Genomic DNA, 21526 nt, shown 5'->3' with positions numbered 1-21526 from the left:
TCCATGCTGAATGGGGACCAACTTTATGATCATCACTTGTGGGGACCACCCTTTCTAAAGGTTCTAGAGGTACGAAAAAAATTAGGGATACTTACCATAGCTTTGATAACTTATACACGCCTTCAGATATCTGAATTGATGAAGTAATGATTTGACCATGCGTTATGGGGACTTTTGAAAAATCGAGTTGACATGTCTTATAGGGACCAACTTTGCATAATATTTGCATAATTCACACAACCTCCCATTAGATTTGTGGGGACCTAATTTGCATAATTCACACAACCTCCTATTTGATTTGTGGGGACTTAATTTGCATAATTCACACAACTTCCCCTTTTGATTTGTGGGGACCTAGATAGAACAAGAAATATATTACTAATGACAAATAATAGGCATTTATACGAAGTAATTCCTCAGATTGCATTTGTCCATTTGCCCTTAAAAAAATGGGTTCAATCTACAACCAAGCTTCACTCTTGCATAGAACACCTATGGCCAGTTTCACAGACCAGCCTTAAGATAGTCTCAGACTAAAGTGTGTGTTTAAGCCGTTTTAACTGAAAGCACATCTTAAATTAAGTCCTTTGTGTCCAAGTGCCATTGTTTTGTCTCAAGATGCACACCAGTAATGCTTATTTCTAAGACACGTTTATAAAAGCTACTTAAATGTCCTAACTGAACTAAAGGCCTAATCCTGGTTTAATCTAAATCCTGTCTGTGAAACCAGGCCCTAGTGTTGTGCTTGTAATCATCTCCTCAACATGCAGAATATTTGTTTGGATCGATTGATTGTTCTTACAATTGATTGGAATATTAGTGTGATTGAAGTGGATTATATGTGAATGGAGAACTTTTTCACTGCAACAAAGGACTGCATGCAAGTAATGAATTATTGTCTGGATATTTTCCAACCCATTTCATACCCACAGGTCAAACATTTAAACCTTTCCACTTCAAACTATTCTTTCTATAATTGTAATTTTTTCGGCCAACCTCCCAGCATCAGCTGCTACTCATTCACCTGATACTTATAAAAAATAAAACAAAATCTACTACTAATTGAGCTTCAACACATTTATTCACTACTAATAAATGTAAAACTTTACGGTCTTCAAATCGCGGTTCTTCAGTGCTTCTGGTTCAGCTTTTAAACATTTGTCACAGTCGCTCTTTGCTTGTACAATGAACGATGTGATGAATGTGATGAATCGCTTCATGTGCCTTTCCACCGCCTGCACCTCTGTCTGCTGCCAGGGTGTCTTCTGGGTACTTTTACCTAAAAGTGGACAGAAAAAACAATTGAAATGATAAAGTGTGTGCTGGAATTCCAATCCGAAGTTCTGAATCCTATTATCAGTATTTATTAGGTCTGGTTATTACAGTTTTTCTCAGTCGCTTTGGTGCATTTCTCACATCACTATTTACATTTGCACAACAGTTAAAGCAGTTCTCAGAACAATTAGTACAAACTGCAAAACCTAGTTGATAACCTGCAAAAGCGTATCACTTGCTCAAAATGGATAGCTCATTCCTCAAAAGCAAGTATTCATGTCAATGAAAGTGTCAGTGTCATCAAGATGAAAAGTCCTGACACCATTGTTTATGAACAAGATAGTCAAATGGCTTGGTTATGTTTTCATTATGACAGTTTATTCTGTAAATGTTTTCCATTGCAAAAAAGTCAGATCTTGGTAACACTACCTGTACATGCTCAAGATAGCACTATATACTATTTGAACAGCCATTTGAAAAATACAGTAAAGTTACACATTACTGTATTTAGTGAGGTAACAGAGTACAAGACACTGAATATGTATGTTTCACATTTTTACTGCATATGCTCTTTGCAATTCTAATTTGTTCACAGCATTGTGCAAATGAAATAAATACAGCTATGCATAGAGCTATGCACAACTGTAAACAATATTGCAGTACATATTGGAACTGAACATACAACATACAGTACATAGTACTGTAATCATTCATGCACATCCAGATGTTCCTCATCAGTGAAAGCTGAGATTCACCTGAGAGAAATTATTCAATTTAGGAGGCATTTTCAGAAAAATAATAATAATAATAATAATAATAATAATTTAAAAAAAAGTGTAAAATTTGCTTGACAGATTTTGATAACTAGTTCAACATTTTTGTATGTAATGACTCAAGCAATGAAATGAGGACTATTAGTTTTATATGGAATGACTATTCAGCATTCACAAGTATAGTTAATTTTGACTGACATGACATAAGCAAATGATAATGTTATATAACAGCAGAGAGTTGTATGAAAGCAATAGATGCATGTCCAAAAGCATTTGCAGTTTGTTGGAAGGAATGAGAAACTGCTACTATGATGTGCACAAATGACTAAATGTTGTGGAGGTTGAACTAACTGTTGTGCAAATGTAAATAGTGATGTGAGAAATGCACCAAAGCGACTATTATTATTATTATTATTTATTAGGTCTTTTATTATTATTATTATTTATTAGGTCTTTTATTAGTCGGTTAGTCGCAGGACATACAGGCGCCGGCGCGATCATTTAACTTTCAATACTCTTATCTGTATGAATAAAAGGACAGAGTAATGCAAACTGTAAAGGTTCAACTCTTATTTCTGTAAACTCACAATAACTACAAAATGTTGTGCTTTGTAAAATAATGAAAACAATCAGGATGTGCTTTCTGCTGTCTCAGTGAACTTGAGCATCACAGAAATGAGCCGAAACTCAGCGTATACTCGCCTCACACCAGGGTGGGAATTATACCGCGGCCACGGCCGCCGTTGCCCTACACTTTGGCCTTCATGCCCCGTGAAAAAAAAATCATCGTACGGCCACAGTGGCCTGTGTGCCCTGGCCCTGTCCAAGTTCCATGTATAAAGCAGAGCATGTGAGCGGAGTGGAGCGGGAGCGAGCGGGGAGCGCGAGCGGGCGGATCTTGGACAGAGCGCAGAGCGGCAATTTCAAAAGGACAGAGCGTCGCCCTATTTCCCGCTCCAGTTTCGCTCCGCTCACACCACGAGTCTGAAGCATGCTTAGTCAAGCCTGACCCTGAATCCATCTGTCTTGCACAGTCATCAACAGTAGACTATTTTCAGTCAAAACTCAGCTCAATAATGGAGTTCAAAAACTCCAAACCATTATGTAGCCTACTATTAATAAGTCGCTCCGGAGTATAAATCGCAACAGTCAAAAAATGCGCCATGAAGAAGAAAAAACACATACAGTATAGGCCTAGCCTAAGTCGCACTGGACTATAAGTCGCATTTATTTAGAAATTTATTTCACAAAAAAAAAAAAACACAATGTTACAGACAAGTATAGCCTACTTGCCTCACAGACCTGAGACATATATATAAAGCTTGAAATGTCTACTTTTAAACAGAACAATTCAAAACGAAAGAAAACAGACTTCTCTCCTATGTAATCCGTATGAAATGTGCAATTCTCTCTGGCGCGTTCACTACTGCGAAGATCGCGAGTCAGCATCTTTCCAGCCGACACAGACATAAAAAAAATAAAAAACTGGTTTATTAGTAAACAATTAAAATGTCTCCTGCTATATTTTACATATTCATAATCATTAATTTTGCCGGTTCGTTGTGACAGCTTTTAGGTGCTTTATTGGCAGCAGCGCCACCCTTACATCGCATCAGCACCGAAAACATAGAGATTCTTTTCTTTTGGGGGCATTTTGTTTGTGTTCAGACTTTCTCAGTTGTTTTTAGGCGCGATGTTAGAGGATGCTGCTAATAAAGTTGCTAGTAGGCCCACACATTGGATTCACGTTTATTATTATAGGCTAAAAAAAATACCCCAGGTTTTATGCCGTTCGTATCATTTTATTTTGTTGTATTTATCCGCCACACCTTTAAGGCCGGTCCGTGAAAATATTGTCTGATATTAAACCGATCTGTGGCGCAAAAAAGCTTGGGGACCGCTACAAGTGATATACATGTAGATTTTTTTCCTTTTTTGGAGCGAGCGGGGGGCGATTTGAGTGGAGCGCGAAGCAAACTGCGTTGAGCGCTGAGCAATAATGATTGTGAGGGTGTATACCTTCTGGATGGAATGGTTCTCTCTCTCACACTCACATGATATAGAGGACTGAATGAATATTTTGAATGCTTTTATTGGCATTTGTGTTGTTTCTGAATGCTTTTATTGGCATTTATGTTGTTTCTATTGTTGTGTGAGGGTGTATACCTTCTGGATGTAATGGCGCTCTCTCTCTCTCTCTCATTAAAAAATGTTTTTTTTTATTAAAAAAGTCATAATCCATGTCTTATTCCAAATTAGGATGTTATGGTATCAATCTGAATGGGAAAACCATCGAATTGTACTCAATGGCCTTTGTGCCCTGTCATATGGCCTTGGTGCCCCTAAAAAAAAAAGAAAAGGTGGAGGCCAAATGGCCTTGCCCCTAAAATTACATAATTCCCACCCTGCCTCACACACACACACACGTGAGAAATATATCTATAGAAAGCTTGAAATGTCTGCTTTTAAACGAATCAATTCAAGTGGAAAATAAATACTCAGATTATGTAATCCGTATGAAATGCGAGTCACTGCGGAGATGACGAGTCTGTATCATCGACTTAATCTCTGCAGCCGAGAATATCAATAAATTATTACAATGTTTGTTTAGACAGTCTCCTTCTGACACAAGACACACTCAATCATTATTTTTGCCGGTGCGCTGCGGAACTTTAAGTGTGCGCTTGATCGCTAATTAGGCTATGTATTATATAGGCAATTAAAGGCTCATTATTATGAGTTATGGCTTATTAATATAAAAATGCGATTAGTTGACTAATAGCTTAATGAACGACTACTAGTCGACTAGAAAAAAAAAAAACTTTAGTCGAGGGCAGCCCTAGTATTTATGTCAGCATCTATATTGCAAGAGAAATTAATTTGCACTCTACCTATAAATAGAATTACACTGTCAATCAAACAGTGATTTTTACATTCAGTCACTTGGCCTGAAATGATCATTGGAGAAAAGGAAAATATATTAGGATCAATGTCTTGGCTGCAAGTTATTTTTATGCATCCATCCACTCAAACTGCTCCAGGGGTTAGGCTAGTTATTACTGATTCGGTGTTTTCATTTTTAGAACAGCTACAGTTCCTACTAGTGCCACAAAACACCTAGTAGATTCTAGCATCAACCAAGTAACCCTCTAAACAACTACAGATGGGTTCCTGAGCAACATGACTGTCAATCTCCCTCGGACTGGGGCTCCATGCAAGATCTCACCTCGTGGGGTCTCAATGATCCTAAGAAAGGTGAGAAATCAGCCCAGAACTACACGGGAGGAGCTGGTCAATGACCTAAAAAGAGCTGTGACCACCGTTTCCAAGGTTACTGTTGGTAATACACTAAGACGTCATGGTTTGAAATCATGCATGGCACGGAAGGTTCCCCTGCTTAAACCAGCACATGTCAAGGCCCGTCTTAAGTTTGCCAATGACCATTTGGATGATCCAGAGGAGTCATGGGAGAAAGTCATGTGATCAGATGAGACCAAAATAGAACTTTTTGGTCATAATTCCACTAAACGTGTTTGGAGGAAGAAGAATGATGAGTACCATCCCAAGAACACCATCCCTACTGTGAAGCATGGGGGTGGTAGCATCATGCTTTGGGGGTGTTTTTCTGCACATGGGACAGGGCGACTGCACTGTATTAAGGAGAGGATGACTGGGGCCATGTATTGCGAGATTTTGGGGAACAACCTCCTTCCCTCAGTTATGTAGTCAAATGATATGTAGATGAGGATCTGCATAGTAAAACTAGGCGTCGTAAGCTCCACATATGGTTATTTCGGGTGGAGATGCATGTACGCACAATCTTCCGCTGACTGGGATTTATAAAGTGAATTCTGCGCAGGTTCTGGCGTACGCACGGTTTTATAAGTCTGAATATTTTTTTGCGTACGCCATTTTTGGCTTTCGGGCGCACGTACACTTTTAGTAAGGTTCCTACGCACAGTTTTATAAATGAGGCCCCTGGTCTGAGATCTGGGTGTTAAAGTGCTCCTAAAGGGTCTAATTTAGTCTAAGAAATGTGTAAAGAGTTCACCTTTGGAAGAAGGCCTCACAGCACTGGCTCCTGTAGGCATCTCTTCATCTGATGGTGGTCTGGGTCTCTTGGGTGGTGGCGGCATGTCATTCCTCTTGGTAGGAGGAAGTGCCACCTCTGCTGATGGTTCTATGGAAAATAATCAAAGTTCAACATTTTCAGAAAGATACAATTTAAATGTACTATAGAATGCTGACAATACACTGTTATTTGTCACACTTATGCACTAATTATTTAAAATCATTAAAGTACAATAAACCCTAAACCTGTGCAATTGTTCATTATTGCAAGTATAATTGAACTACATCTTTCCAGCAGACATTTAATCAAATATAAGTGCAAGTAAATTGAGTATAACCATTTTATTTCATGTCTTAATCATCTGACATGATTCGTTTTGTGCCATGACACAACCAACACGAGAAGAGAGCAGATCAGCTAGTGTTTTATGAAAAATGAAAAATGTACAAGTTTCTCCTATGAAATATATTTTTTATGGTAGTAAACTCACAAAAAAATATTCACTCCAGAATGAATGTTTAGTGTAATTTAGTTGAAGAATAGCTTGGAGGCATTTGATTCATTACACAATGAGCCGTTTCGTCAAAAAAAACAACATTTGTTCAGCATACTGAAGCATCTTCTTTAATGTTGGCTATGATGTTAGAACAATATTTTTGTCTGTCAGGTCTTCACAAGTTACGTGACTGAAAATTATGAATAACTGCAAAATGTAGTAGTGTATTTTGACAGTAATACAAACCGTCAACAGTAGATGAACAGTGTCCCTCTTGTATGCTCCCGTCTTCCTCATCACAGTCAATAACGTTTCTGTGGAAGTTCAAAGTACAGCTTAACAATGGTATATAATGGATCATAAACACCTGGTATACGAATAGATGGTAGGGGTGTAACGGTTCACAAAATTTACGTTTCAGTTCAATACGATACACTTGTGTCACGGTTCGGTACGTTTTTGATACAGCAAAAAGAAAAAAAATGCCAGAGTAATTTCCTTGATTTAATTTTTTTATTCTTTTTTTTATTAAAACTAACATCATAAAGTATGATTTTTTTTTACTTTGAGCAATTCTGGAGCTATAATTGACTCTTCTTAGGAGCATATAAAACAAAACGCTCCTTGGAAAAAGTGAAATGTAATATTGTAGTAGTTATAAACAAAGGTTTATTTTAGTTCAGATTAACATTTGAGGGCAGCAATTGTATTTACAATGTCAAGTCAAGTCATCTTCATTTATATAGCGCTTTTAACAATGTAGATTGTCTCAAAGCAGCTTTACAGAGATAAGCTTATAATTTAAGGTAACAGAGATTGTTTCGGCTTTACAGCAGAGTTAAGTTATTTCCATCTAAAGTTAGTTTTGATTGATTTGCTTCCGTCGCAACGATCAAGCAATGTAGCCGCTAAGACGACACCATTCCCTCTACACAGACTTTAAACGCGAACCTGTGAGAAACGCTGATGGCGTTCACATGCGCATTAAGAATGGGTTCTATAGTTATGTGCGTTTGAATATACGCAGGTTAGGAATTCCCTACAAGCCAAGCCTAAACAAAGTACTTGTCTTTCCTTATAAATTTTGATAAAGAATTTTATTTTATTTTGTTGCTTTGGGGTAGGAACGCGAAACGAACAACGCCTTTCCCGACAACGCCTTATCTGTAGAGTGGTAGTGGGATCCTCCATAGGGAGAGACTAGTTGGCACTTCAGCACTGCGTTGTCATCGGTCCAGGCGAAAGTCATTCGTCAGATCTGGATACGGCCTGGATCCGGCAGGCTGCAGGAAAACCTCGGGATAAACACAGACACTAAAATTAGCGTAGATGCCATTCTTCTCATGATGTAATGAGTACATCAGGATTTTTGGGAAGTGTTCCCGAAAGCTAGGTCAAAGAGATGTGTCTTTAGTCTAGCTTTGAACTGACAGAGTGTGTCTGCTTCCCGGACAATGGTAGGAAGACTGTTCCAGAGTTTTGGTGCTAAATAGGAAAAGGATCTACCGCCAGCAGTCGATTTTGATATTCTAGGTATTAGTAACTGGCCGGAATTTTGAGATCGCAATAGACGTGACGGACTATAATGCGTTAAGAGCTCGCTCAAGTACTGCGGAGCTAAACCATTTAGTGCTTTGTAAGTGATCAGCAATATTTTAAAATTTATGCGATGTTTAATAGGGAGCCAATGCAGTTTTGACAGAACCGGGCTAATATGGTCATACTTCCTGGTTCTAGTAAGAACTCGAGCTGCTGCGTTTTGGACCAGCTGTAGTTTGTTTATTAAGCGTGCAGGACAACCACCCAGTAGAGCATTACAATAATCTAGCCTTGAGGTCATGAACGCATGAACTAATTGTTCCGCATTTGTCAATGAGAGCATATGGTGTAATTTAGATATATTTTTAAATGGAAAAATGCAGTTTTACAGATACTAGACACGTGACTTTCAAATGAAAGATTGGTATCAAAGAGCACACCCAGGTTCCTAACCGACGACGAAGACTTAACAGAGCAGCCATCAAGTGTTAGACAGTATTCTAGGTTATTACGTGAGGAAGTTTTTTGTCCAATAATTAGAAACTCTGTTTTTTCAGAATTTAGAAGTAGGAAATTACGAGTCATCCAATTTTTTTATATCCGCTATGCATTCCGTTCATTTTGTGAATTGATAAGTTTCGTTAGGTTTTGAAGAAATATAGAGCTGAGTATCATCGGCATAACAGTGAAAGCTAATGCCATGTTTCCTAATGATTTCTCCTAATGGTAGCATGTACAGAGTGAACAGCAGCGGTCCTAGTACTGAGCCTTGTGGTACGCCATACTGAACTTGTGATCGATGAGACATCTCATCATTTACTGCTACAAACTGATAACGGTCAGATAAGTATGATTTAAACCATGCTAGTGCATTTCCACTAATGCCAACATAATGTTCTAATCTATTTAAAAGAACGTTGTGGTCAATGGTGTCAAATGCAGCACTAAGATCGAGTAACACTAATAGAGAGATACAACCACGATCGGATGATAAGAGCAAATCATTTGTGACTCTAACGAGAGCTGTCTCGGTACTATGGTACGGTCTAAATCCTGAATGGAAATCCTCGCAGAGATCATTTCTTTCAAGAAAGGAACACAGTTGTGAGGATACTGCCTTTTCTAATATCTTTGACAGAAAAGGTAGATTCGAGATCGGCCTATAATTGACTAATTCTGTAGGATCAAGTTGCGTTTTTTTAACAAGCGGTTTAATCATAGCCAGCTTAAAGGTTTTTGGTACGTATCCTAGAGACAAAGACGAATTAATGATATTAAGAAGAGGATCTATGACCTCTGGAAGTATTTCTTTCAGTAGCTTAGTTGGTATAGGGTCTAACATACATGTTGTAGATTTAGATGATTTAATGAGTTTAGTAAATTCTTCCTCTCCTATATCAACGAATTAATCCAATTTTTCCTCAGGGAGACTACAATGCACTGCCTGATGCGATACTGTAGTAGACGGTTGCATAGTTATAATTTTGTCCCTGATATTATCAATCTTATAAGTGAAGTTCATAAAATCATTACTGCTGTGTTGCTTGGAAACTTCGGTGCTTGAAGCTTTATTTTTCGTTAGTTTAGCCACCGTTTCAAATAAATACCTAGGATTATGTTTATTTTCTTCTAATAGGGTTGAAAAATAAGCAGATCTAGCAGCTTTTAAAGCCTCTCTGTAAGTAATTGAGCTCTCCTTCCATGAAATGCGAAATACCTCTAGTTTTGTTTTCTTCCAGTTGCGCTCCATTTTTCTGGCTGCTCTCTTAAGGGCCTGAGTGTGCTCGTTGTACCACGGCGTTGGACTATTTTCTTTAATCTTCTTTAAGCGCAACGGAGCAACTGTGTCTAAAGTGCTGGAAAAGAGAGAGTTAAACATTTCTGTTGTAATATCGAGTTTATTTTAATGTCAAAATAAAACCAACGTAATGTTACTTGAAGGCATTATAGCCTACTATTCCTGCCAAACTTCCATGGTTGCAGTTAGTGTTACTACAGTAAATCCATGGTAAATCCATCTGTGGACACCGGATAGTTCATTTATGGCACAATGTTTCTCCTGGTTTCCACGTCAGAGCTGTTTGAACCGTTAATAACGGAGAAATGTGAATGTTTCTCACAAGATCTCTCAGCGATGTTATTACTTCTGTGGCGAATTCAAATGATTTCTTTACTGGATCTCTTATTAGCGCTGTGTAGTAACAGTGTCGTATGATCATGATCAGCTTGCGCTGCACTGGTCCAAACTGATAAACGGTCCGTCAACCACACAATAACGAGCAGTTTCGTTCCGCTTGCATTACGTTTGCCATTTGACGTTGGACAATGTTGTGGTCGCGCCGGCGTCTCTTACATAACGAGAGCGCTTGCCACACGCGACCCGCCTACATTTGAAATAACGAAATTTTGGTCGGCAGGAAAAATGGTCCAACGAACCGTTCGGTTTGAAAATGCGTACCGAACACAGAACCGAAAGCATCGTACCAAACAGTTCAATACGAATACGTGTATCGTTACACCCCTAATAGATGGTAAACAGAAAATCAAACAGAAAATCAAACAAAAGTCAAATAAAATACCACACCATCAGGATCTATCCCAATTTCATCCAAGTTCTTGCCATGGAACTCAGCTAATCTTCCTTGCTCAAGAGCCATTAGAACTTTGCTGATCTTGGCAAGTTGCAGGGTCTTCTCAGGGAGTCGATAGAACTCATGATGGATTCTTATGTCGTGTCCAAGAAAGTTTGCCAGCTGGTCCATCTCGGTGTCAGTCATATTCAGCACTGTTGAAAGGGTTGCGGCATGCTTTCGCAGTCTTGTAGATGTCAGTGACTTGGGACACTTTGCGTCACACACCTTTGCAAAGCCACGGAGGCAGTCTGACCCTCGAAAATATGTCATGGCTTCTGGTCTTGCAAACATATAGGAATTGTCTTTCAGAACCCCACAAGCCTCTCTCTGCTTAACAAGGAGTTCTAAGGCACATAGCATTTTTGAAGTCAGAAGAATTGGAACTGGTCGACCACGCTTCCCCCTTGCGATAACCCTTGTGAAGTGTCTGCAGAGATTGTTTTCCACTTCAGAGAGTGCCCAGTCCACATCCTCATGTGGATCAGAAGTGTCTCTTGATAGAAATGCAGACAAAGGCATGCTCGAAACCACTCCTTCCCTGCGCCGGTTAAAGAGAATCATCTGGGCTAGACACACCTTTGCCAGAAAAAAAAACAATTATTCCTGTCCAGCAAACCTTGCTCACACACACATCTTGATTAAAACCAGCTTCATGAGGACCTTTCACACACAACGTTATATTTCCTTATGGGGACTAGTTTCATCATATTCAACACACAAGTTTGAACTCAAACACTGACTGAAAGTGTGTTGTGGGGACGTCGTGAGTGTCCATTTTAAAGCAACAATTAACCTAGAAAATAAATCCCTGTGAAGGATAAAACTGGCCCTAAATACTCCACTAGCACTAAACTACAGGACACATGTCGTTACATGGTTTAATGTACTAATTTACACCAGATACGCATCAAAATATGCCTAAAAATCACTAAACCATGACAAAGAGAGACAGTATACCTAAATCTTTAGTGATGAATGTGAACGTACCTGTTGAGGAGAGTTGATCTGAGCAGATTCATCATCCATCTGAGTCTCTGACTGGAGAGAAGGATCAGAAGCACTTGCTGCGCTGGTTTTAATGGCAACGCTGGTTATCTGTAAGAGACAACATTCATAATGACAAGATATTAGAACATGGAAACACAAGAGAGAAATCTGAAGCAGATACCACATGATTTCAGAGAAATAGACAAATCAACTTCATCTAAAACATTTATTCCTGTCCAGTCAACCCCTGTCTGCGCTCACACACATCTGGATAAAACCCGGCTTCATGGGGACCTTTCACACACCTTCATGGGGACCTTTCACACACAATGTTATAGTTCCTTATGGGGACTAGTTTCATCAAATTCAACACATGAGTTTGAACTCAAACACTGACTGAAAGTGTGTTGTGGGGACGTCGTGAGTGTCCATTTTAAAGCAACAATTAACCTAGAAAATAATTCCCTGTGAAGGATAAAACTGGCCATAAATACTCCACTAGCACTAAACTACAGGACACATGTCGTTACACGGTTTAATGTACTAATTTACACCAGATACGCATCAAAATATGCCTAAAAATCACTAAACCATGACAAAGAGAGACAGTAGACCTAAATCTTTAGTGATGAATGTGAACGTACCTGTTGAGGAGAGTTGATCTGAGCAGATTCATCATCCATCTGAGTCTCTGACTGGAGAGAAGGATCAGAAGCACTCGCTGCGCTGGTTTTAATGGCAACGCTGGTTATCTGTAAGAGACAACATTCATAATGACAAGATATTAGAACATGGAAACACAAGAGAAAAATTTGAAGCAGATACCACATGATTTTATAAAAAGAGACAAATCAACTTCATCTAAAACATTTATTCCTGTCCAGTCAACCCCTGTCTGCGCTCACACACATCTGGATAAAACCCGGCTTCATGGGGACCTTTCACACACCTTCATGGGGACCTTTCACACACAATGTCATAGTTCCTTATGGGGACTAGTTTCATCAAATTCAACACATGAGTTTGAACTCAAACACTGACTGAAAGTGTGTTGTGGGGACGTCGTGAGTGTCCATTTTAAAGCAACAATTAACCTAGAAAATAATTCCCTGTGAAGGATAAAACTGGCCCTAAATACTCCACTAGCACTAAACTACAGGACACATGTCGTTACACGGTTTAATGTACTAATTTACACCAGATACGCATCAAAATATGCCTAAAAATCACTAAACCATGACAAAGAGAGACAGTAGACCTAAATCTTTAGTGATGAATGTGAACGTACCTGTTGAGGAGAGTTGATCTGAGCAGATTCATCATCCATCTGAGTCTCTGACTGGAGAGAAGGATCAGAAGCACTCGCTGCGCTGGTTTTAATGGCAACGCTGGTTATCTGTAAGAGACAACATTCATAATGACAAGATATTAGAACATGGAAACACAAGAGAAAAATTTGAAGCAGATACCACATGATTTTATAAAAAGAGACAAATCAACTTCATCTAAAACATTTATTCCTGTCCAGTCAACCCCTGTCTGCACTCACACACATCTGGATAAAACCCGGCTTCATGGGGACCTTTCACACACCTTCATGGGGACCTTTCACACACAATGTCATAGTTCCTTATGGGGACTAGTTTCATCAAATTCAACACATGAGTTTGAACTCAAACACTGACTGAAAGTGTGTTGTGGGGACGTCGTGAGTGTCCATTTTAAAGCAACAATTAACCTAGAAAATAATTCCCTGTGAAGGATAAAACTGGCCCTAAATACTCCACTAGCACTAAACTACAGGACACATGTCGTTACACGGTTTAATGTACTAATTTACACCAGATACGCATCAAAATATGCCTAAAAATCACTAAACCATGACAAAGAGAGACAGTAGACCTAAATCTTTAGTGATGAATGTGAACGTACCTGTTGAGGAGAGTTGATCTGAGCAGATTCATCATCCATCTGAGTCTCTGACTGGAGAGAAGGATCAGAAGCACTCGCTGCGCTGGTTTTAATGGCAACGCTGGTTATCTGTAAGAGACAACATTCATAATGACAAGATATTAGAACATGGAAACACAAGAGAGAAATCTGAAGCAGATACCACATGATTTCAGAGAAATAGACAAATCAACTTCATCTAAAACATTTATTCCTGTCTAGTCAACCCCTGTCTGCGCTCACACACATCTGGATAAAACCCGGCTTCATGGGGACCTTTCACACACCTTCATGGGGACCTTTCACACACAATGTTATAGTTCCTTATGGGGACTAGTTTCATCAAATTCAACACATGAGTTTGAACTCAAACACTGACTGAAAGTGTGTTGTGGGGACGTCGTGAGTGTCCATTTTAAAGCAACAATTAACCTAGAAAATAAATCCTTATGAAGGATAAAACTGGCCCTAAATACTCCACTAGCACTAAACTACAGGACACATGTCGTTACACGGTTTAATGTACTAATTTACACCAGATACGCATCAAAATATGCCTAAAAATCACTAAACCATGACAAAGAGAGACAGTAGACCTAAATCTTTAGTGATGAATGTGAACGTACCTGTTGAGGAGAGTTGATCTGAGCAGATTCATCATCCATCTGAGTCTCTGACTGGAGAGAAGGATCAGAAGCACTCGCTGCGCTGGTTTTAATGGCAACGCTGGTTATCTGTAAGAGACAACATTCATAATGACAAGATATTAGAACATGGAAACACAAGAGAGAAATTTGAAGCAGATACCACATGATTTTATAGAAAGAGACAAATCAACTTCATCTAAAACATTTATTCCTGTCCAGTCAACCCCTGTCTGCGCTCACACACATCTGGATAAAACCCGGCTTCATGGGGACCTGTCACACACCTTCATGGGGACCTTTCACACACAACGTTATAGTTCCTTATGGGGACTAGTTTCACCAAATTCAACACATGAGTTTGAACTCAAACACTGACTGAAAGTGTGTTGTGGGGACTTCGTGAGTGTCCATTTTAAAGCAACAATTAACCTAGAAAATAATTCCCTGTGAAGGATAAAACTGGCCCTAAATACTCCACTAGCACTAAACTACAGGACACATGTCGTTACACGGTTTAATGTACTAATTTACACCAGATACGCATCAAAATATGCCTAAAAATCACTAAACCATGACAAAGAGAGACAGTAGACCTAAATCTTTAGTGATGAATGTGAACGTACCTGTTGAGGAGAGTTGATCTGAGCAGATTCATCATCCATCTGAGTCTCTGACTGGAGAGAAGGATCAGAAGCACTCGCTGCACTGGTTTTAATGGCAACGCTGGTTATCTGTAAGAGACAACATTCATAATGACAAGATATTAGAACATGGAAACACAAGAGAGAAATCTGAAGCAGATACCACAGGATTTCAGAGAAATAGACAAATCAACTTCATCTAAAACATTTATTCCTGTCCAGTCAACCCCTGTCTGCGCTCACACACATCTGGATAAAACCCGGCTTCATGGGGACCTTTCACACACCTTCATGGGGACCTTTCACACACCACGTTATAGTTCCTTATGGGGACTAGTTTCATCAAATTCAACACACAAGTTTTAAGTCAAACACTGACTGAAAGTGTGTTGTGGGGACGTCGTGACTGTCCATTTTAAAGCAACAATTAATCCAGAAAAAAATCCCTGTGAAGGATAAAACTGGCCCTAAATACTCCACTAGCACTAACCTACTGGACACATGTCGTTACACGGTTTAATTTACTAATTTACACCAGATACGCATCAAAATATGCTTAAAAATCACTAAACCATGACAAAGAGAGACAGTAGACCTAAATCTTTAGTGATGAATGTAGGGATGCACCGATCCGATACTCAGTATCGGAATCGGCTCCGATACTGCCATTTTTGGCGGATCGGGTATCGGTCAGACAAGGCCGATCCAAATCCGATATTGTGCGTATACTATTCAGTGTTATTGTTAAGCCCCACAAACATTATAAAGCACCATAAGTTTTCGTGCACAATATTTTAAGTGTTCTGAAGCCATTATACAGTATAATGTGAGATATAAATTAATATTTAAGTGTTAAATTCAAGATCACGTAAACGTTTCCCTCAGCTGCGGCTGTCAATCATTCTTCATTCAGCACTCAAACAGCGCGTCGCGTCCGGTTATGACAGAACACACGATGAAACTCTCTCCAAGATGATTCAATGTTACTATTATTATACTTGATCTGTAGATAAAGGTCTATGGTTTCACATAAAACAACTTTATCTTGCTGGACTTTATTGCTGTACCTTAATCATGTTACTTTCCACCGGGTGTCTGTTAGATCACAACAGTAGAGTAAAGTCAGGTACTATTTGTTCTTCACGCGCACAGTAACTGAAATTTAAAAGAAAATGCTGAATAGACTATTGCATAGATAGATACTGTATAATACACTATGCATCATATGTATTTTCTTTGTGCTTTAAACTTTTCAATGCGGACTCGACGCGCTGCGCGCTGTGACTCATGTTGCTTCAAGAGCATCATTCTGCGCTCGGGATGCGCATAAGCGCTGTGGGCCGCACTGTATTGGAGCCTTTCATATCGTAATACAGGGACGCAATGAAAGATTATTAATAGCCGTTCTTGTCCTGTCCTATCTATTATGTTGCTACCTTATTAAACAGCTGTGCTATACATTTAAAAAATGTCTCAATTTTATAGTAGGATATAAAATAATTGCTATTTTTATCTTGTTTTTCATGAATGTATTTTACAACAATACAAAGAGCAATGTGTAAAGTTTTACCAGATTTAGTGTTACACTTATTGTCTCTAATTTGTTCTCCACTAAACATTTTTTTCACAAAATGTTCAGATTTTATACAATTAATTGTGCACTCGTGATTTTTCTAGACTAAATTTTATTGCTGAATTATCCACTAATCTAGTTTATAATAGCATTTATGTCAGATTATGATCATATATTTTTTGTTGGTGTTTTTCTTTTTTTTCAGTTCTTATCAGTTTAACACAGAGTAATAGAAATTCTACTTGATTAAAAAAAAACTGCGCTGGTATCGGTACGGATCGGTATCGGCCGATACTCAGAATTTTTGGTATCGGATCGGTTCTGAAAAAATGGTATCGTTGCATCCCTAGATGAATGTGAACGTACCTGTTGAGGAGAGTTGATCTGAGCAGATTCATCATCCATCGGAGTCTCTGACTGGAGAGAAGGATCAGAAGCACTCGCTGCACTGGTTTTAATGGCAACGCTGGTTATCTGTAAGAGACAACATTCATAATGACAAGATATTAGAACATGGAAACACAAGAGATAAATCTGAAGCAGATACCACATGATTTCAGAATTAAAAAAAAAGAAAAAAAAATACAAAAACATTTACAATTAAAACATGTCTTCATTTTACATAGTTAATCTTTAGTTTATTTTTGTGATTACATTTCACCCATAAGTTGCAATAAGGCCATTGCATGCCACACATAACTTGCAGAAAGAAAAGTGGCCTAAGACTGTACCACCTCACTCTTTAAATGTATAAATTTTAGGGGTGGGGTAGAAACACTGACCTAAAACGTAACTTAACTTATCATTTATAGACATGATTAGATTCATAGATTTCTAATAGATTCAAATTATAATCTATTCAACCAACAACTTGCTTAACATGTTGCAACAATGATATATTCTGTACACAGTGTGCTTTGCAACATACTTGTGTTCTCCAAGGGTAGTCTTCTCCTCCATAATCATAGGCAATTTCTTCTCCTTCTTTAATGTCATCCAGGGCAAACAGACAAAGGTGAGGCTTTCCATTGACGTCAGTTTTCTTCATCTTACAATTTGGATATTTGTGGTCATCAATAACGATCCGCCGAAACGATCCATCTTCTCTTGAGGCATCAATACTTAAATATGAAAGCATGAGAAAAGGATGAATACAAGTATTACAATATACCACCCCAAATCAGTGTCTTTTTTTACTATAGTTTAGCACAGGGTTTCTCAAACTCAGTCCTGGAGGGCCACTGTCCTGCACAGTTTAGCTCCAAAACTGATCAAACACACCTAGCTGTGAGTTTCTAGTGATCCTGAAGACATTGATTAGTTTGCTCAGGTGTGTTTGATCAGGGTTGGAGCTAAACTGTGCAGGACAGTGGCCCTGCAGGACTGAGTTTGAGAGACCCTGGTTTAGCATAAGGAATATGGTGCAACTTGACTTCTTACCACCATGTTTTCCCTCGCCAAATGAAATCAAACATAAATGCAGCACAGGATGCGTGGTAACATGTTCTTCTTCTCTGCAGCTCTGCATCATTTATCATATCTCCCCTGTACTCAAAATCACCTTTGCAAAAGGCACCCTTTGCGAATAGACCACGTCCTGCAAAATACAGAATTTTTTTTTTTTCACCAAAAATAAAATCTTATAGATAAAGGATGCCAAATACACAAAAAGACATCAATAGTTGGCAGCAGTATGGTTAGGACATGCATATGATGGTAAATATTAAATGATAAATCACACCACCTTACCTTTCACTGGATTGATATACTTCACATCTAATTTGAATGTTTTGTCAGTCTTCGAAACAACATGATGCATGGCATCCTTAAGGGGGCTGATTCGTGGTGGCATTTCAAACTGAGAGAAAAAAAATTGTAATAAATAATAGTGTGAAAATGGGGAGACATGCAGAATTAAACTAGCATGTTCAATAAGTAGATAAGAATGTTATTGTAATGTAACACTGCATTACAATGATATCGTATGTATCAATGTAAGACAAGAAATCAGAACTCAAGGATATCACATTTATTGACTAACTTACTAGCCTTGAGGGCATAAACTCAACATTTTCACTTAGGCTCTAATCTCTCACAAAACCAACATCTATATAATCCCAGGTAGCCTTGACAATTAACTACTTATTTGGCTCTTAACCTAACTACTCTTTTGAACGATCTCGCCATACAAACCCCAGTTTATTTTAAGTTACTGTCATAATTAAAACAAAGTTTATTCATTTAAAGCTACTTACCATTTCAGTGTTTTTATTTTTGCCTAACGTTACTTAATTGCTCTGTTAACGATATCAATACTAAAAGTCAAACACAAGTGTGATATTCCTCCCCCTCACCCTGTCCTGACAAGTAATAAAACATAACATTACCTTTAATTTAAAGTAGAAAATAATCTACTGTCCAGCACGCGAACTAGACAGAAACAGACTTAATAACCCAATTCCTTCATTAGCAATCAATCAGACTAAACACCTGACGACACTTTTCAGTTGAAATGAAGTACTTAACATTACATTGTATGATTTTGTGATCGCTTATTGGAAAAACACAAAAACACGTCAGGCCACACTTAGCCTCAACAATTAGCACTAACTAGCTAGCAGCTAACGTTAGCCCGCTGCCTAATCTAATTAACCTAACTGGTTTCATACATATGTGCTTAACGTACCTTGAGCTTCACTTTTATCCTCTGCAGAAGTTTAGATCCTTAGTTGGCATCTCCAGTAAATAATCTTCTTCTTTGTCTTCCGTGTACAGTATCAATTTAATACTTATATTTTCAAGTTGTTGTTGAATTCCTTCCTTATGAGGACCCGGAAGTGGGCGGTACTCAACCATAATTGGAAAATGTGTGTGTGGAGAAGTGAGTGCATTACCAGCCAAAAATGTTTGGGGGCGCAGCTGAGCACACACTTCACACACTCACACTACCTCATAATCGTGTGTTATGGGCCAATGCTGAAACTCCGCCCAGCACCTTCAGAATAGTTCCTCTATTCAATTCAATGGGTCATCCTTATGGGGACCTGATTTTTGGTCCCCACAACGCAAGAGGTCCCCATTACGTGACTGTGTAAACAGATTCTTGTCCCCACAACGTGATAAATACCAACTCACACACACACACACACACACACACATACACACACACACACACACACACACACACACGCGCACTTCACAGCCGTTGCATATTACACAGCACTTGATTCATCCTTGTTAACCACTTCGTTAAAACCAAAACTCTCCCACACGGTACTTTTCTGTCCTTCCTTTTGTTTGTTTTGTTTTTAATTCTCTCTCTGAACTTTTTTTTACCTCTAGCCTGGTTAAAACCAGACCATTCTCAGTAGTAACTGAGTTATGGTCTGGCAAAGCTTCTTTAATAACTCATTTCCAAAGGGTCGTCACCAACAGACGTCGCTCAAATGCCTCTGGGCGCAATTGGATAGACCTAAAACCAATCAGAGCGATCGTCATCGTGTAAAGCCATATGCTGCGTCCCAAAGTTACACTACGCCATAAAAGTATGTACTCTTTTTGTGAAGAAAATGTATTTACTTTTAAATGTGTAGCAAAAAAGTAGGCAAGCTTTGGGACATACTACTTCGTCATCTTTATCGGACGGATCTGTCGCGTGCATCCTGTCACGTAAACTGCCCTGTCAATCATCTTGTCACAGTTAAAATCCTCTATTAAATCTAATTTAATTTCCTACCGTTTCGGAGAGAAATGTAGTAGCACGTTCATCTGCCAGTGGGTCTTTCATGGAGACTGTCCTCATGTGTTTGCAATTTTAATCTAATAATGTATTTAAAAGTTGGTGGCTTCACCAACGGACGTCGCTCAAATGCCTCTGGGCGCAATTGGATAGACCTAAAACCAATCAGAGTGATCGTCATCGTGTAAAGCCCGCCCCAACGTTTCTGATTGGTGCCGCGATTTCGATGGATTTGAAATGGGCTTGAATGAGCTCTTTGCCAGACTACTTGCAGAGCAAATCTAAATTTGCCGGAAGTTGTCTGGGTTTTCCCAGGCTATTTTACCTCCATTTCTGCTTAAAAAAGCGGACCCTGCGCAGCTCGCGTAGCATGAGAGTGCATGTCTGGCTGGCGGAAAAATTACGTTTTAAACATGCTCATATTTTAGAGAATGTAGTTAATATTTACATTATTAATGATTTATCATATCCACCCGCGACCCACACGCATTTAATCAGAATGTTATTTTTATTACTTGATCCGCAGATTATCCGCAGCGCCCGCGGATATAACGCAGCATCTGAAACATCTGAAACTTAACTTAAATGCTCTTCATAAGCAATAAACACTGCATGCTTTGAATAAAAGCATCAATAGCATTCTTAAGGCTCGGCTCATGCTCTTATTCATGCAAATGCTTTTAAATCGTTCAAGCGTGATAAGACACAAAAGAGAACTGGCGCGCGTCTGTGAATCTCCTGTCTGTGTGACACACACACTCGCACGCACAGAAAGCCGCTTCTGAACTGACAAAAACACAAAATTATGCCAAAATGCATGTTTTGTCAAGTATCCTCGTAAGAACAGTCTTATATTAGTTAAATGAAGTCTTAACTAAATGAGAAAATGGGATTTGTGTCAGATCCACGTCATGTGCGTCAGGTCTTAAAGTGACGGCAGTGAACCAAAGACAAAAACGCAGTCTCAAAAGTCTTAAAAACACGGTTTGAAAGCACTAGTTTATTTATATAGCACTTAATACAATAGATTGCTACAAAGCAAGCAGCTTTGCAGTATTAAGCAAGAAAAAAAGTGTCGCTTTCAGTTAGAATTACACCTTCAATATCTACTATAAAGCAGCTCTCAGTTTGTTTTTTACAGAAGAAATGAGCCAGAGAAGGTTTCCACCGCAAAGAAAGCAGAGCCTCAGAGCCACACCTA

At 38.8% G+C, this 21526-nt stretch overlaps 2 protein-coding genes across 6 annotated transcripts in view; one reads left to right on the top strand and one right to left on the bottom strand.

The window, feature by feature from the left end:
- szt2 (SZT2 subunit of KICSTOR complex) overlaps positions 1 to 21526 on the top strand; it is a 153056-nt gene that overhangs the window by 39919 nt on the left and 91611 nt on the right. The gene's annotated exons all lie outside the window — the stretch shown is intronic.
- Positions 1063 to 19777, bottom strand: LOC307165375 (uncharacterized protein). Of its 3 annotated transcripts, XM_079882956.1 has the most exons (15): positions 19273 to 19711; positions 18336 to 18444; positions 18027 to 18183; positions 17515 to 17707; positions 16953 to 17060; positions 14996 to 15103; positions 14352 to 14459; positions 13708 to 13815; positions 13064 to 13171; positions 12420 to 12527; positions 11776 to 11883; positions 10740 to 11364; positions 6863 to 6930; positions 6100 to 6228; positions 1063 to 1279 (listed from the first exon to the last, which is right to left on the bottom strand). In XM_079882956.1, the coding sequence occupies exons 2-14, from the start codon at positions 18436 to 18438 to the stop codon at positions 6115 to 6117; spliced, it is 2016 nt and encodes a 671-aa protein (XP_079739082.1). In that variant the 5' UTR covers positions 18439 to 18444; positions 19273 to 19711; the 3' UTR covers positions 1063 to 1279; positions 6100 to 6114. The 3 variants fall into 3 exon arrangements, with proteins under 3 accessions (XP_079739082.1, XP_079739083.1, XP_079739084.1); XM_079882957.1 differs by having other exon boundaries at positions 18336 to 19777; XM_079882958.1 differs by lacking the exons at positions 18336 to 18444; positions 19273 to 19711 and adding an exon at positions 16081 to 16168 and having other exon boundaries at positions 18027 to 18136.

This window comes from Squalius cephalus, assembly GCF_949319135.1.
Source record: "Squalius cephalus genome assembly, chromosome: 10".
NCBI classification, from domain to species: Eukaryota; Metazoa; Chordata; class Actinopteri; order Cypriniformes; family Leuciscidae; genus Squalius; species Squalius cephalus.
Note: the sequence above shows the minus strand (reverse complement) of the source record. Positions and strands in the feature narration are given on the sequence as shown.